Source organism: Penaeus monodon, chromosome 17 (assembly GCF_015228065.2).
Source record: "Penaeus monodon isolate SGIC_2016 chromosome 17, NSTDA_Pmon_1, whole genome shotgun sequence".
Taxonomy (NCBI): domain Eukaryota; kingdom Metazoa; phylum Arthropoda; class Malacostraca; order Decapoda; family Penaeidae; genus Penaeus; species Penaeus monodon.
The window spans coordinates 43,750,965-43,765,342 of record NC_051402.1 but is presented as its reverse complement, the minus strand read 5'-3'; the positions used below and the strand labels follow the sequence as shown (position 1 = coordinate 43,765,342).

The 14,378-nt window shown below is 35.8% G+C and overlaps 1 protein-coding gene across 8 annotated transcripts in view; it reads left to right on the top strand.

Moving 5' to 3' along the window:
• The window catches only part of LOC119583790 (H(+)/Cl(-) exchange transporter 5-like), a 37,390-nt gene extending 26,252 nt beyond the window's left edge, over positions 1-11,138 (top strand). For 7 of the 8 annotated variants that reach the window (XM_037932481.1, XM_037932480.1, XM_037932477.1 and 4 more), the window contains 11 exons: positions 589-728; positions 1,111-1,293; positions 1,612-1,826; positions 5,114-5,200; positions 7,470-7,578; positions 7,886-8,004; positions 8,265-8,386; positions 8,608-8,818; positions 9,056-9,219; positions 9,467-9,680; positions 10,855-11,138. In XM_037932481.1, coding sequence (XP_037788409.1) covers positions 589-728; positions 1,111-1,293; positions 1,612-1,826; positions 5,114-5,200; positions 7,470-7,578; positions 7,886-8,004; positions 8,265-8,386; positions 8,608-8,818; positions 9,056-9,219; positions 9,467-9,680; positions 10,855-10,945 — 1,655 coding nt within the window. In that variant the 3' untranslated portion in view covers positions 10,946-11,138. The remainder of the gene's footprint in view (positions 1-588; positions 729-1,110; positions 1,294-1,611; positions 1,827-5,113; positions 5,201-7,469; positions 7,579-7,885; positions 8,005-8,264; positions 8,387-8,607; positions 8,819-9,055; positions 9,220-9,466; positions 9,681-10,854) is intronic. The other variant, XM_037932482.1, reaches the window with a different exon arrangement.
• The last annotated feature ends 3,240 nt before the right edge of the window (positions 11,139-14,378 follow it).

Below are 14,378 nucleotides of genomic sequence, written 5' to 3'. Positions count from 1 at the left end.
TTGATAAAGTGGTGAATTGTTGTGTCATTGCCTTTGAGGGAAAAAGGAACTAAGAAGGATTAAGTGAATTGTTGATAGTTGTAGAATTGTGGTTGAGTCAGCAGACTGAAGAAAGGAAGAGAGAAGCTATTGTTAATAGATTAATAGATTAGATTTTTTTACTATATAATGGATGTTGGGTTTTAATGAAGAGCTTGACTCATGCAGAGGAATGTATTTGTGTGAAGTTTTGTTTTATATGTGGAATGTAGGTGCTTTAAGATTATCCAATCTTCAGGAAATTATTTGTTTGGCATTTCAATTATACTTGTATCCTTGGATGTGCATGAGAATTTTTAATAAGTGGCTTGAGGCCTCTTAACTTGATAGCAGTAGTAGGCAAGGCTATTCTCTTATCAACAGAAAGTATTGGGAGGGGGGCTGGGGTGAAAGCCTGTAGATTATATTGAAGTGGTACCTCTAAATTTCCTGGGAGAGTTCAAGCCTTCACTTTATTGACAGAAAGAGTATTCAGGAAGTTTGGTACCCTATACCTGAACTCCACCTTTGGCACAACCCTGTATGTATCATATTTTATATCATTCCCAGGAAACATCTTCTCTTATGCCTTCCCCAAGTATGGAAAGAACGAGGCCAAGAAGCGTGAGATCCTTTCGGCGGCAGCTGCAGTTGGTGTGTCTGTGGCCTTTGGTGCTCCCATTGGTGGTGTGCTGTTCAGCTTAGAAGAGGTATGATATTGGGGTGGTGGTGATCTCTTTATTATGTCATAGATTATGTTGGGTTTTTAGCTATTTGATATTTTTTATTATTATTATTATTATGATTATTCATTTTACTGTTTTGTTTTTGCTCTATTAGGTTGTTAATTATATCTACATAATATCTTCAGCTATTCCATACAGGGGGAAGTTGTATGGTCATAATTTGCCAAAGAAATGTGCTGATTAATTAGATTCTTTTTTTTTTTCTCTCTCTCTCTCTCTCTTTTTTGTGTGCCTTTTATTTTTTTTAAAGAAATGGATCAGAAAAAAGTAAAGTGATGAGTTAAAAATACTGCCAGATCCATTATTTTATAGATCACCTTTTTATTTTTCGTCTTCTTCTCCTCAGGCCTCATACTACTTCCCCCTGAAAACCCTGTGGCGTTCATTCTTTGCGGCACTGGTGGCAGCCTTCGTGTTGCGCTCAATCAACCCCTTCGGCAACGAGCACTCTGTACTCTTCTATGTCGAGTACAACAAGCCCTGGATCTTCATTGAGCTGGTGCCGTTCATCATCCTGGGAGTTATTGGGGTGAGTGGCAGGGTACATGATGAAAAGTCACAAGATCTTTAATTATTGAGAGTGAGCATTGTTTGTTTTGGGTTTAACTTTTATGAATTTTGGAAAAGGCTTTGAAAAGCGTGCAATAGTAAATGGCAGCTTGATGCTTGTATTTGATATGATAATGGTATTTGAATCTTAGAGTCCTTTCATGTATAAAACTTACCAGTAATTATCTGTTTATTTTTCCTTCATCTACTTTTCAATGGTCTCAAAGTAGATAAAACATAGAGATAAAGCATGGGCTATGTAAAATCAGTCTTTTTTATAGTGGTTTTACGCTCCCAGGGAATAATCGGCATGCTGTTCATCAAGTTCAACATCAAGTGGTGTCGCTTCCGCAAGACATCCCTCATGGGCCAGTACCCTAGGCTGGAGGTCCTTATTGTGACCCTCATCACTGCTTTCATCGCATATCCCAACCCCTACACGCGCATGAACACCTCCAACCTCATTTACCTTCTGTTCTCGCAGTGTGGGGTGGCCAACAACGACAACTTGTGGTGAGTTGAATCAGTGTTGCATTCCCTTTGGCGTTCGGAGTTTTATTCGCTCTCTTTATGTTTCTTTCATGGCATGTGTCTTCTGGTTTCCTCTGGATTATTTGCTTTTCTTTCTTCCTCTCTTTTTTGTCTTCCTTGTTGAGGGTTTTCATTATTAACAGTATTCAAGAAGGTAAATTTAATGCTAGAGTTGTATTATATTTATTTATTTGCTTTCTCTATATTTTTTTATTTACTCTTGTTTTAAAGAGCTATGTTTTGTTTTGTTTTGTTTTTTTATATATATACTTTTGAGAGTGGCATGAATTAGACAAGCTTGATCAGTTTTTCTAAGTAATTGATGGGTCAGCTAATCCTAGATAATTTTCGTCTATGACATTTCTGTCATAAATTGCAAGGAAAGAAATTATTTAAAATAAAGAACATCTTAATAATAGCACTGTTAAGAAGGTGCTGTGATGAAGTCGAAATTACAGTTTTGATGGGTTGGTTAAAATATAACCCTAGTATATGATAGTTTTTTTTTTTTTTTTATTCATAATATTAAATATCTTTATTTGCAATTTGTGGCAAACTTAGGTGAAGGGTGACTTATTAGTCAGTCTGTCAGTCTAATGAAAACTGACCCTGGGTTAACTGTCTAAGTAAAGTCAGTTCTGCTCTGTAAATGAGGAATGCAAGTCGGCAGAAGTAATTTTGGATAAGCGTTAAAATGGGTTTAACCGCCTTTAGAATAGTGGCATGGCTTCTAGAGACATTTTGTAGCTTAGCATTTTCTGTTTTGTTCTCTCCATTTAGCCTCTTTGTTTTTTTATGTTGCATTTTTCTTTTATTTACCGTGTAGTCTTTTCTTTTAGATTTAGAGAGGAGAGCACAATAAAGGTTTGGCTTTGAAAATACAGATTATTGTTGTGTCAAAATCTCATATGTAATTAGTGCGTAGGCAGGAAATATCTGGAGGATGATTGATTTCTGGATTAAAACAAGAAGAAGAAGAAGAAGAAGAAGAAGAAGAAGAAGAAGAAGAAGAAGAGAAAGAGTGGTACAGTTGGTATAGTTGTTGTGAGAGGGGGGGGAGTAATTCTTTTTATTTTTTATTTTTATTTTTTTATTTATTTTATTTTTATTTATTTATTTTTTTATTTTTTTTTATTTTTTCTATTTTCATTATTGGTGGGAAAAAATAATAGCTTCTGTTATAATGGTTGCTGTTGTTGTTATTATTATTATTATTATTATTGTTATTGTTATTATTGTTATTATTATTATTATTATTATTGTTATTATTATTATTATTGGTATCATTGTTATTACTATTACTGATTTTTTTTCTTCCTTTTCATTTCTTTCTTAAAACCAGAATGTTTCATATTGTTATTGTTTTAGTGTTGTAATGTTGATAATAAAGTTGAAAATGTTGTCTGCCCTTACATACAAGGTCTTTTATGATGGCAGATATGAGATTGGCTTTGTGAGGTTTGCGTTTTGTTAAGGATTATGGTAGCCGTTATTTGTTTATTCATCTGTTTATTCACATTTATTTAGAGTCAGTAGTTTTTGATAAATTGTGTGTGTGTGTGTGTGTGTGTGTGTGTGTGTGTGTGTGTGTGTGTATCTGTGCATGTGTGTGTGTGTGTGTGTGTGTGTGTGTGTATGCATGCACACTCATGTGCGCATATACACTCCCATATATGTGTGTGTGTGTTTGTGTGTGTGTGTGTGTGTGTGTGTGTGTGTGTGTGTTTTTCTTTTCTTTTCTTTTCTTTTCTGTTTTCTGTCTGTCTCTCTAGGGTGTCATGTTCTTTATCTGGTACAGTTTTGATTCTCTTGCATCTCATTTCACATCTCAGTTATTTTGTATTTGCAATAGTTTTTTTTATATAATATATTATTATTATTATTATTATTATTATTATTATATTTTTTCTTCTCTTCTCTTTTCTTTTCTTTTTGCATGATCCCAGGCCTTCATTTTTTGATGTGGAAACTATGAAGTTCCTTATTGTTTTGTTGTTGTTTTTTTCTTTTTGTCTTTTCATTCCTTTCCCTTCTTTTCTTTTTCTTTTTGCAAGATTAATCTAAGTTTTGTTTATTTTCTGTGTCCAGGTTAGACTTTGTCAAACAGTTTGAAGTTTTAGAAAGACAAAACAAAAGACTTAATAACATTATTTTTCTTGTTTATATTTGTCTTAGAAGAATTGGGAAGACCTTTTGTTACTAGTATGTGACTAATGAATAAGTATTTCCCATTTGTTTTTTCCTTGTTGGGATCTTTGCTCTTCCCTCTCTCTTTCCTTGATCATTTTGTCCCTTCTCTCTTTTCTTGTTTTCCTTTCTGTCTGCCTTGTCTCCTTTTTCTCTCTCTCTCTTTGTGTCCTTTTGTCTTAATCTTCCTCCTTCCCTTTCTCCACCTCATCCTTTTTTTCTTTATTTATTTATTTTTTCTCGTCTTCATCATTATTTTCTTTTTCTTGTCTCTTTCTTCTCCTTCTTTGTCTTCTTCTTTGTCACCTATCTCTTTTCTTCCTCCTCCTTTTCCTCCTCCTCTTCTTCTTTCTCCTCTTCCTCCTCCTCATCATCTTCCTCCTCCTCTTCCTCCTCTTCTTTCTCCTCTTCCTCATGATCTTTTCACAGTCTATCCTCCTCCTCTTATTCCCTTGACGATCAGCTATAACATTAGCAGAAAATCAAGAAATTCTAGGCTTCTCGGTCAAACATGTCAGTTTCAGTTTTCAGTTTTTTGCTGTACCTCTCTTGTTTACTATTTGTTGCCTTGACGGTTTCACATAATCTTTTATTTGAATTTGACCTTTCGAGCCTTGCCCTTTCCCTTAGGTGGATTTATAAGGGAAAGTAAGGGTTTGCTGAAGTTAGTTTAGTGAGGGAAAAAAAAATGGAAAGAAGACAGAGAAAAGACAGAAAATGTTCGAAGATATAGATTCTTTGTATGAGATCATAAACTTACATAAAGAAACAACATTAGGAAAAGACCAGACTTTTTTGATTCCTGAAAAAAGTGCAACCAGCTGACCCAAATTGAAGTGACTGGAATAATCATACTTATTTTATTTTAGTATTATTCTTTAATTGGCTTTATGCATATAATATATATATATATATATATATATATATATATATATATATATATATATATATATATATATATATATATATATGTTTAAAGGATCAGATAAATGGCTAACAAATAAAATGAATGAATAAGTAAATGCTAATCAGCCAGGCTATGCAATGTCGACCCCCCAGCCTCTAAAACACTCACCTTTCAGTACGCCTGGGTCGTCTCTGAGGTCAAATCGGGTCAGTTTGGTTGATGTGTTTCCCGCTGGACCTAAACCAGCCAGTCTGCCATCCAGGTACTTTTGAGATAGTGATTCTTCATTATTTTCATCCCCCCCTGTTCTTATTTCTTAAGATTTTTTTATCTCTTCTGTCTTGTGATTTGTTTTATATTCCGTCTGTTTATTGTTCCGTTTTTATATCTGTTATTGGCTGTGCTTAAGGACCAAGTGTTTCCTATAAATTGCTGTTTTTAAATCCTGACTTAATTTAGTTGCTTTAGCTTTTTCAACAGCTCTGTTACGAGGCTAAAGTTGCAGAATTCTGTGTTCTGTTCGTGGAAATTATAGGAGATCATGTTTGTATATAAGTATATATGTGCATAAATGTTTTGTATATACTGGTTGTGGGTTTTACACATTCACAAAAATACACCCACAAAAGCGCATGCACACAAGAAACACAACCACATGAAAATTTGTTCTCTCTCTCTCTCTCTCTCTCTCTCTCTCTCTCTCTCTCTCTCTCTCTCTCTCTCTCTCTCTCTCTCTCTCTCTCCTCTCTCTCTCTCTCTCTCTCTCTCTCTCTCTCTCTCTCTCTCTCTCTCTCTCTCACACACACAAAAGAAAGATGAATAACTATGAATAGAAAAAAACAAAGGATAGACATATTTGTATGTTGTACATTGATCGTACATTCACATTGCTAATATGTAATGCTCTTTTTCTAAGATAATTTTATAGCATCTATTTTCTTTTTTTGTTTTTTCTTTTTTATCATTGTACATTACCTCGAAAGTTTTAAGATATTCCATGTACAATAGTGAGGGAGGTTGCGTACACTGAGAAATAAAAACAATGGTAATTGAAGGGGGCTGTCCATGTTAAAGTGAGTGGAAGGATTTGGGTTGAGGGATTCAAAATTATACTAAAAATAAATATTGTCCCCCGCCCTCTGCCCATTAGTACTAAGGCACTGTTACATGCGCATGACATATCCTGGTTGAAGTAGTGCAAAATGAGTTAATATTAATTCCATGGAATGGATATGTATCTTTGTTCTGGTGATGTGGTATTGAGGTTTAGTTTTCTCTCCCCTTTTTCATAGGTTCTCTTGATTTTTATTGACTTCTGTTATGCATTTTATTTTTTGTTTTTTTGTTTTTTATATGAAAATATCACTGTGAATAAACAGTTTTTTTTCTTTTCCCTTTTTATTTCTATATCTGATTAGGTAATTATTAACAATTTATCAGTGTCTTGTATGTCCAAAGAAAAGTTGTTAGACTGAACTAAATAGTCTTAAGCAGCATTCTGTACTTTTTTGCTTCTGCTATGTGAAATTGATTTTATGTTATTTACATACGTACGTATGATTTATCTATAAGGGTAAATGTATGAACTTCAGTCTCTCTCTCTCTCTTTCTCTCTCTCTCTCTCTCTCTCTCTCTCTCTCTCTCTCTCTCTCTCTCTCTCTCTCTCTCTCTCTCTCTCTCTCTCTCTCTCTCTCTCTCTCTCTCTCTCTCTCTCTCTCTCTCTCTCTCTCTCTGATTCTTTCTCTAATCTCTCTCCCTCTTTCTATCTCTCTCTTTCCCCTTGCTGTTTCAGTTGTTAGACAACTACATAGTCCTAAGCAGCATTCTGTACTTTTTTGCTTATGCTATATGAAATTGATTCTATGTTATTTACATACTTACGTATGATTTTTTCTGTGGGTAAATGTATGAGCTTTATTCTCTCTCTCTCTCTCTCTCTCTCTCTCTCTCTCTCTCTCTCTTTCCCTCTCCCTCTTTCCTTCTCCCTCTCCCTCTCCCTCTCCGTTCCCTCTCTCTCTCTCTCCCTCTCCGTTCCTCTCTCTCTCTCTCTCTCTCTCTCTCTCTCTCTCTCTCTCTTCTCTCTCTCTCTCTCTCTCTCTCTCTCTCCTCTCTCTCTCTCTTCTCTCTCTCTCTCTGTCTCTCTCCTTCTCTCTCTCTCTCTCCCTTTCTCTCTCTCCTCTTCTCTCTCTCTCCTTCTCTCTCTCTCTTCTCTCCCTCTCCCTCTCTCTCTTTTCTCTCTCTCTTTTCTCTTCTTCTCTCTCCTCTCTCTCCCTCTCCTCTCTTTCTCTTCTCTCTCTCTCTCCTCTCTCTCTCTCTCTCTCTCTCCCCTCTCTCTTCCTCTTCTCTCTCTCTCTCTTCCTCTCTCTCTCTCTCCTCTTCTCTTCTCTCCCTCTCTCTCTTTCTCTCTCTCTCTCTCTCTCTCTCTCTCTCTCTCTCTCTCTCTCTCTTAGTTACCCTGATTCCTGAAACTCATGAAGTAAAAGTTAGCAAGTATATCAAAATTAAATATTTTCTTTAATGTGTCATTGTAGTGACTATCAGAGGAACTTCACCAACGTAAACACAGCAATAGAGATTGCAGCAGCTGGGCCAGGAGTACTGCAGGCAGTGTGGCTTCTTGCTCTGGCGCTGATCTTCAAGGTGGGATTATTATTATTATTTTTTGTTGTTGTTGTTGTTAAAAAAGATGAATTATATTCATTCTTTTATTTAGCCAATGTTTCAATAGAGACCCAGAGATCCACACATTTACATGCAAATGCTCCCTCCCCCCGTCCACTTTCCCACATGCACACTTATTGTGAGAATTTTTCTATGGTTCTCTTTTAAGCTTGGAAGGAACATATGACATTCTAGGAAATCTAGAACATCCTCTTTCTATCATTGACTTGTAATATGAAGATCACCTTTCTAAGATGTAAAAAAAGGGGTTTCCTTCCTTTTCTAGTGTGTGGTGACAGTATTCACCTTTGGCATCAAAGTGCCATGTGGTCTTTTCATCCCCTCGCTGGCAATGGGCTCCATTATCGGACGTCTGGTGGGCATCGGTATGGAGCAGCTGGCCTAGTGAGTATTGGGCTTTTGTGTTTATGCTTTTTATTGTCAGTCAAGAAAATGTCACTAAGTAAAGCTAGGGAATCTTTCTTTTCAAACTTTTCAAACATCTACTACATACATGTATGACAAACAACACATTGTTTGAAAGTGGGATATATGTATCCCAAACATATAGAAGGAAAACTCCAAAGGATAAGAAGCATCATAACTTTAAGAAAGAAATAATGAACAAATGAAATTCCTGTAACTTACAATAACCCTCTCTGCAGCAACTACCCAGAGTGGGCAGTGTTTGCAGGCGAATGCAGCACCGGCGAGAATTGCATTACTCCAGGTCTTTATGCCATGGTGGGTGCTGCAGCTGTACTGGGCGGAGTGACACGCATGACAGGTGAGGAAGAGAGGGCCTGTGGTGTTTAGTGTTAGTTTATGGAACAAATTTGGATGACTTATTGAGTGTGCTTGATTTTGAGTGTGTAGGGTGCAATGGTTGGGATGAGTTATCAAGAAAATTTTCATCCAATTAAAACTAGTATGCAGAAGTTAGTTAATAAGATAATCACATATTCACATGTTCTTTGCCTGTAATGTCATTTTTTCACCCCCTCTTAGTGTCACTTGTGGTGATCATGTTCGAGCTGACTGGAGGTGTGCGGTACATTGTCCCCCTCATGGCAGCTGTCATGGCAAGCAAGTGGATTGGGGATGCTTTTGGACGTGAGGGCATCTACGACGCGCACATCATCCTCAATGGCTACCCATTCCTGGATTCCAAGGAGGAGTTCAGCCACACCACCCTTGCCAACGATGTCATGAAGCCGGGGTGCGGATTAGGGGTTTTGGAATTCTTGTCTTGTTCTTTTCTCTCTCTCTCTCTCTCTCTCTCTCTCTCTCTCTCTCTCTCTCTCTCTCTCTTTCCCTTTCCCTTTCCTTTCTTTCTCTCTTTTAATTGATTTAGATTTCAAAAGATGATTATTAGTAAATGAGTTTCATGTATTTAATTAATTCTTTGGTTGCGTATATGCTGTTCTAAATGGTCACTGTTCTCTCTCTCTTGCAGTAAGAATGAGTCATTCTACGTAATCACGCAAGATAGTATGACCCTGGATGATGTGGAGCAACTTCTTCGCGAGACAGACCACAATGGGTTCCCTGTAGTCGTCAGCAGACAGTCACAATATCTTGTGGGCTTCGTTGCCAGACGAGATTTAAATATTGCAATCAGTGAGTTCTCTCTCTTTTTGCATGTATATTTAACTCTTATTTAGTGATAGTTATGTGACACATTACCTTTTACATATCACCTAAAGCTCACTTGCATAAGAATGTCCATGTTCTATTATTTATTATTGATTTATCAGTATTAGTTTTTATTGTCTTGCAACATCTCTTTTTATTCTCATCATTAAGAAAAAAAAAAAAATCCCAACAATAATGATGTCAATAATATCACCCTGTTCTCTTCTTACAGGCCAGGCCAAAAAGACCACAGAAGGGATTGTGGGAGAAAGCATAGTGTTGTTCACTTCGTCTGTGCCCTCCCCCTGGATGGGACCCCCTCCCCTCCGGCTTCGCAAGATCCTGGACCTGGCCCCCATCACTATCACAGACCACACGCCCATGGAAACAGTTGTTGACATGTTCCGGAAGCTGGGCTTGCGACAGACACTTGTCACACACAATGGGTGGGTAGAGCAGTCAGTCCCTTTGTTTGATTACTTGAGTAGTGATTGGTTATTTGAGGTTCTTGGTTGTGGAGGGAAAATCACTCCATGTTAAGGCAATGGCAAAGAAAAAAAAATTCTTGTCTGTTGAGGGTTTTTCTATCAGTTGTTCTCTGTTTTAATTCTCTTGTCTCTTTTCATGTAGTTGATGCATTAACCATTTATATTTGGTTGCGTCACGGCAAATACTTGACCAAAAATCCGGGCATTAGGCTTATATGAGCGGCCTCTTTGCCGGGTGTGCAGCTTGTAGGTCGGGTGTACGCGAACACTCATGTGCAGTGACAAGGCTCTGTGCCTCCTATTTGCAATGTTATTTTCTCTTTTTATGCATAAGCGTTTTTCCAAAGACCATATTAGTCATATGACTTGCATTATCCAAATGGTAATAGACTTTTCTTTGCACATTACCCCATATCGTCTCTGTAGGTAGTCTACAACTCTGTGCAAGATTATTATTTTTTTTTTTTTTTTTTTTTTTTTTATTATTATTATTTTTATTTTTATTATTATTATTATTATTATTATTATTATTATTCAGTTTTCTGTAATACAACCTGCTGCCAGTCACTGTACCAGAAATATGATGCTGAGCATGGAAATGGTATCCTCTGTGGAGCCAATGCTCTTCCAGTCATGGCTCATGGACATTGCTTTCCATAGTCATTTATCGAGAGGAATACTAAAAATCACCAAATGAGTCAAATAGCCCTCCCAAGAGGCGAGTCTTTCCCATCACCCTGGCCTCCAGCCTGAATGCTCACAATGACAAGTTCGCATCACCCAGCCAGCAGCCAGAGTTTCCTCAGAAGGCATGTTCACGTCACCCGCCTCTTGAGCTAAATTTTTTCATGATGTGATGATTGTGTCATCGAATTAAGTAATTTCATATAATAATAGTAAACTGTAAATTGATTTGATATAGTAAACAACTCTAAAGCAATTTAGTAATTGACCATAAAGTAACTGGAGTGGATAAAATGCATAATCTAAATACACATACAAACATGTATTTATACATAACATTTTACATAACATAACATTTTAACATTTATACATTTTTACATAACATTATACATAACATAATATACATAACATAAAGCCACATTTTATACTAACACTTTTGTCTCTGCAGGCGACTGCTGGGCATCATCACGAAAAAGGACGTGCTGCGCCACATCAAGTTCCTGGAGAGTGAAGACCCAGAGTCTGTCCTTTTCAATTGATCCGCCTCAGTGTCCATAGGCTGAGACAAGGATCCTTTTTAATTAATTTATTGATATTGCCTAATGTTATATTTTTATAGTTTCTTGTCATCCCATTCTCCGTAATGGAAAGCGCACACGCATGCTCGTGAGAGAGAGAGAGGCTCGCAGCTGCGTTTGGTGTGTGTGTCTTAATGTCACTGCTTGGGAGGATGGCATATATATATATATATATATATATATATATATATATATATATATATATATATATATATATATATATATATATATATATATATATATATATATATATATATATATATATATATATATATATATATGAATCCTAAGCGGGAATTTTTCCACGTCCTTGTTCTGTATATTGTGCAAGCGCCTGCTGCTGTGATGAGGAAGATATATATATATATATATATATATATATATATATATATATATATATATATATATATATATATATATATATACATATATATTTTTTTTTTTTTTTTTCTTTTTTTTTTTTCTTTTTTTTTTTTTTCTTTTTTTTCTTTTCTTTTCTTTTCTTTTTTTCTCTCTCTTATCATTATTCTCTTTTTGTGATGGATGACACTAGGCAAGGCAGTCCTGGTGGCTACACATTCGCTCTGTGCATTGCAAATGGAGCAGCAAATTGTATCTTTTGTAACACATAGCTATTGATGGTAGGATTAGGGTAAATATATATATGTAACGTCTCCATTGTAATAATAGTTGTGTAAATATTTACTGGTATATATATATATACATATTATTTTTTCATTCTTTCTCTATGCTTTTCTCTTTTAGTTTCTACTACCTACTTTATTATTAATAAGATGATTTTCTTGTATAGGTGATAATTTTCCCATTCACTCTATCCAGATACTGTGCATGGCATTTGTCAGGAACAGGTCCGGCAGTGATTTAAAAGTACTTCTGGAAAAGGTTGATTCTTGATAAAAGATTTCATTTTAGGGATAGAGAAAATAGAGGGGAGATTCATCAAGTTACTGCATCATGATTTTAGATATTCTGAATTGCAACAAAGCACCCAGTTAATACTCAGGATTTGAAATGCCATTTGAGTCTTCATTCTGTCAGTTCAAGGAAGCCAAATTTGCAAGGCTATGTTGCTCACTCGTTTACTTACCATCCCACGGCTTGATTTAGAGTCAGGCACAGGAGGAAGATATACTACTGAAGACCCAGAAAGGCTAACTTGCGTGCAATCTGACCAGATAAGCCATTCCACTGTCCTGTTGTTTGTTTCGCATTGTCAAAAGGCTGCTGTGCTGAGATGGTATCCTTTCATATCTTGGTTTTTGGTCAAGGTTAAAAGCAGTTTGTGAATGAATTGGACATTTGATTTTTGTTATTTTCTTTTTATTTGTGGGAGAAAGTTTGTTTACTAGTTTTGTAGGCCTGTAAGAGAAAGAGAGGCAAGAGTGAGAATGGCATGTGTGTGTGAGTGAGTGAGTGAGACAGAGACAGAGAGATTGATATATCTGTATATTGTAACTTGTCAGGTTTACATCTTATAACATATCACATCATGGGATTCCAGATAAATTTAAGTTCTGCAGATTTGGAATCCAGAGGTTGCAGGATCATTAATTGTTCTTAAAGCCAAATGGATAACATATGACAGACAGAGGGAGAGAGATGTGGACCTATTATTTATGTTCAGAAAGCAAATATGTGGATCTATTATGTATGTTTGGAAAGCAAATACACTCTCATAAAAGATTACTTTATTTCAATATTTGATTACTAATGGATGGCTGATACCTGCACTTAGCTTTATAGGTTATTAGGTCTTATCTCTAGGTTATGTCATGTTATTCTAGTTTGATGTTGCATCTTAATAATCCAAGGACTAAAATAAGTCCCCTTGATTAAAAGTTGGTGTTTTGTTTTACAAAGCCCAGATACACAGCATGCTTTAATAATGATAATTCAGCTGATATGTACCTTGTGATGATATGTCAGATTTTGGTATACCAGTTCATTCTTTTTATTTATATATGAATTTGGAAAAGAGAAATTGTCTCGAGTATTCATTGAAAAGTAGGATTATATGACAAACATTTTGTACGAGGAAGGAGCTGATGAAAGGATGTTACCAATTCTTTCTATAAAAAAGGGGGGGTGGGAATCTAGGGTGAAGGAGGACTCCCTTTGAATGCTTAGTGGCAAAGCTCCTTTCTCTAGGTCTTCCTAAGCTGGTCCTAGACACAGCTTAACCTGGTGTAGTTCAGACTAGAGTGCAATAGAAATATTTTGGATGTCTGAGAAATTGAAGATATAAGATATTGCTTTAAAGGAGATTTCTTGAGGGCTGTCATTGCAAACAGCACCCGTGTCTTGCCTTGCAGCCCAAGAGACTGATTCTTGGACACTAGTTCTTTTATATTATGTAGATGCCATGCTTATGGGCTGGTGTTTGCTGCAGCCAAGTGAGAAAGGCACTTTGCATTATGTGTTAGATGTGCAATCAATGAAAGGGCAGTTGCAGACTAATGTTCTCTTGGTGTATATCATATCTTGAAGTAGAGATTTTATTTTTATTTATTTATTTATTTTTATTCATGCTTTTATTGTTTCCCTTTCTTTCTGTTTGGGTTAATCACTTTGAATGCAGTTTGATATGGAGAGGACGGACATGAGTGATGATAGCCTTGACACATTGCTGTATTCCTTACTGTATGTGTAAATAATGTATAAATGTAATTGCTTCTATACAGTAAACTATGTATGTCTACAACCTTTGTTTGCCAATTTATGGCTTCTTTCTTTTTCCCCTTTTCTTTCCTTTTCTTTTTCTTTGTTGGGAGGTAGATTTTTGTATAATCTTTTTTTAAGCTTTTACTGAGACTAGATTTTCAGAGTTAGCAGAAAACATTGCCAATAAATTTTTGTACTTTGCAGATACATATATGTATAATGATAAAAATGTAGATATAGTATGTAGTTGTCTTTGCAGACAGTAACGAAAGTTTGGCGGGAAGTTAGTGACTTTAGAACGTAAAACTTGAGGTTCCCTGTTCGAAACCTGTTATTGTCAGACACATTAGAGAAAGCCTGTGTTATTTCTGTTCACATCCTCATTTTGCTCTTTAATGCTGTTTGATATTTTATCATATTAAGAAGAGTCTGTGTTTATTACTATTCTATAAATAGTGTGGAGGAAGATTTGCTAAATCTTCAAACCTCCGTCTGTTGTGCATTAGAATTCTCTCTAATATTGCAAAGAAAAAAAAAATGAAGATTTGCTTTTTATCTGAAAGTCATTAGAGAATGCACATTGCCTATTTTTGATTATCACTGAATGGGTCGGATGACATTTGCAATTGGGATACGTGGAATATGGAGATTTTTTTTCATCTGAGGCAGTATATAATGAGTGAAAGTAATTATACAGTTACAGTTCCAAATT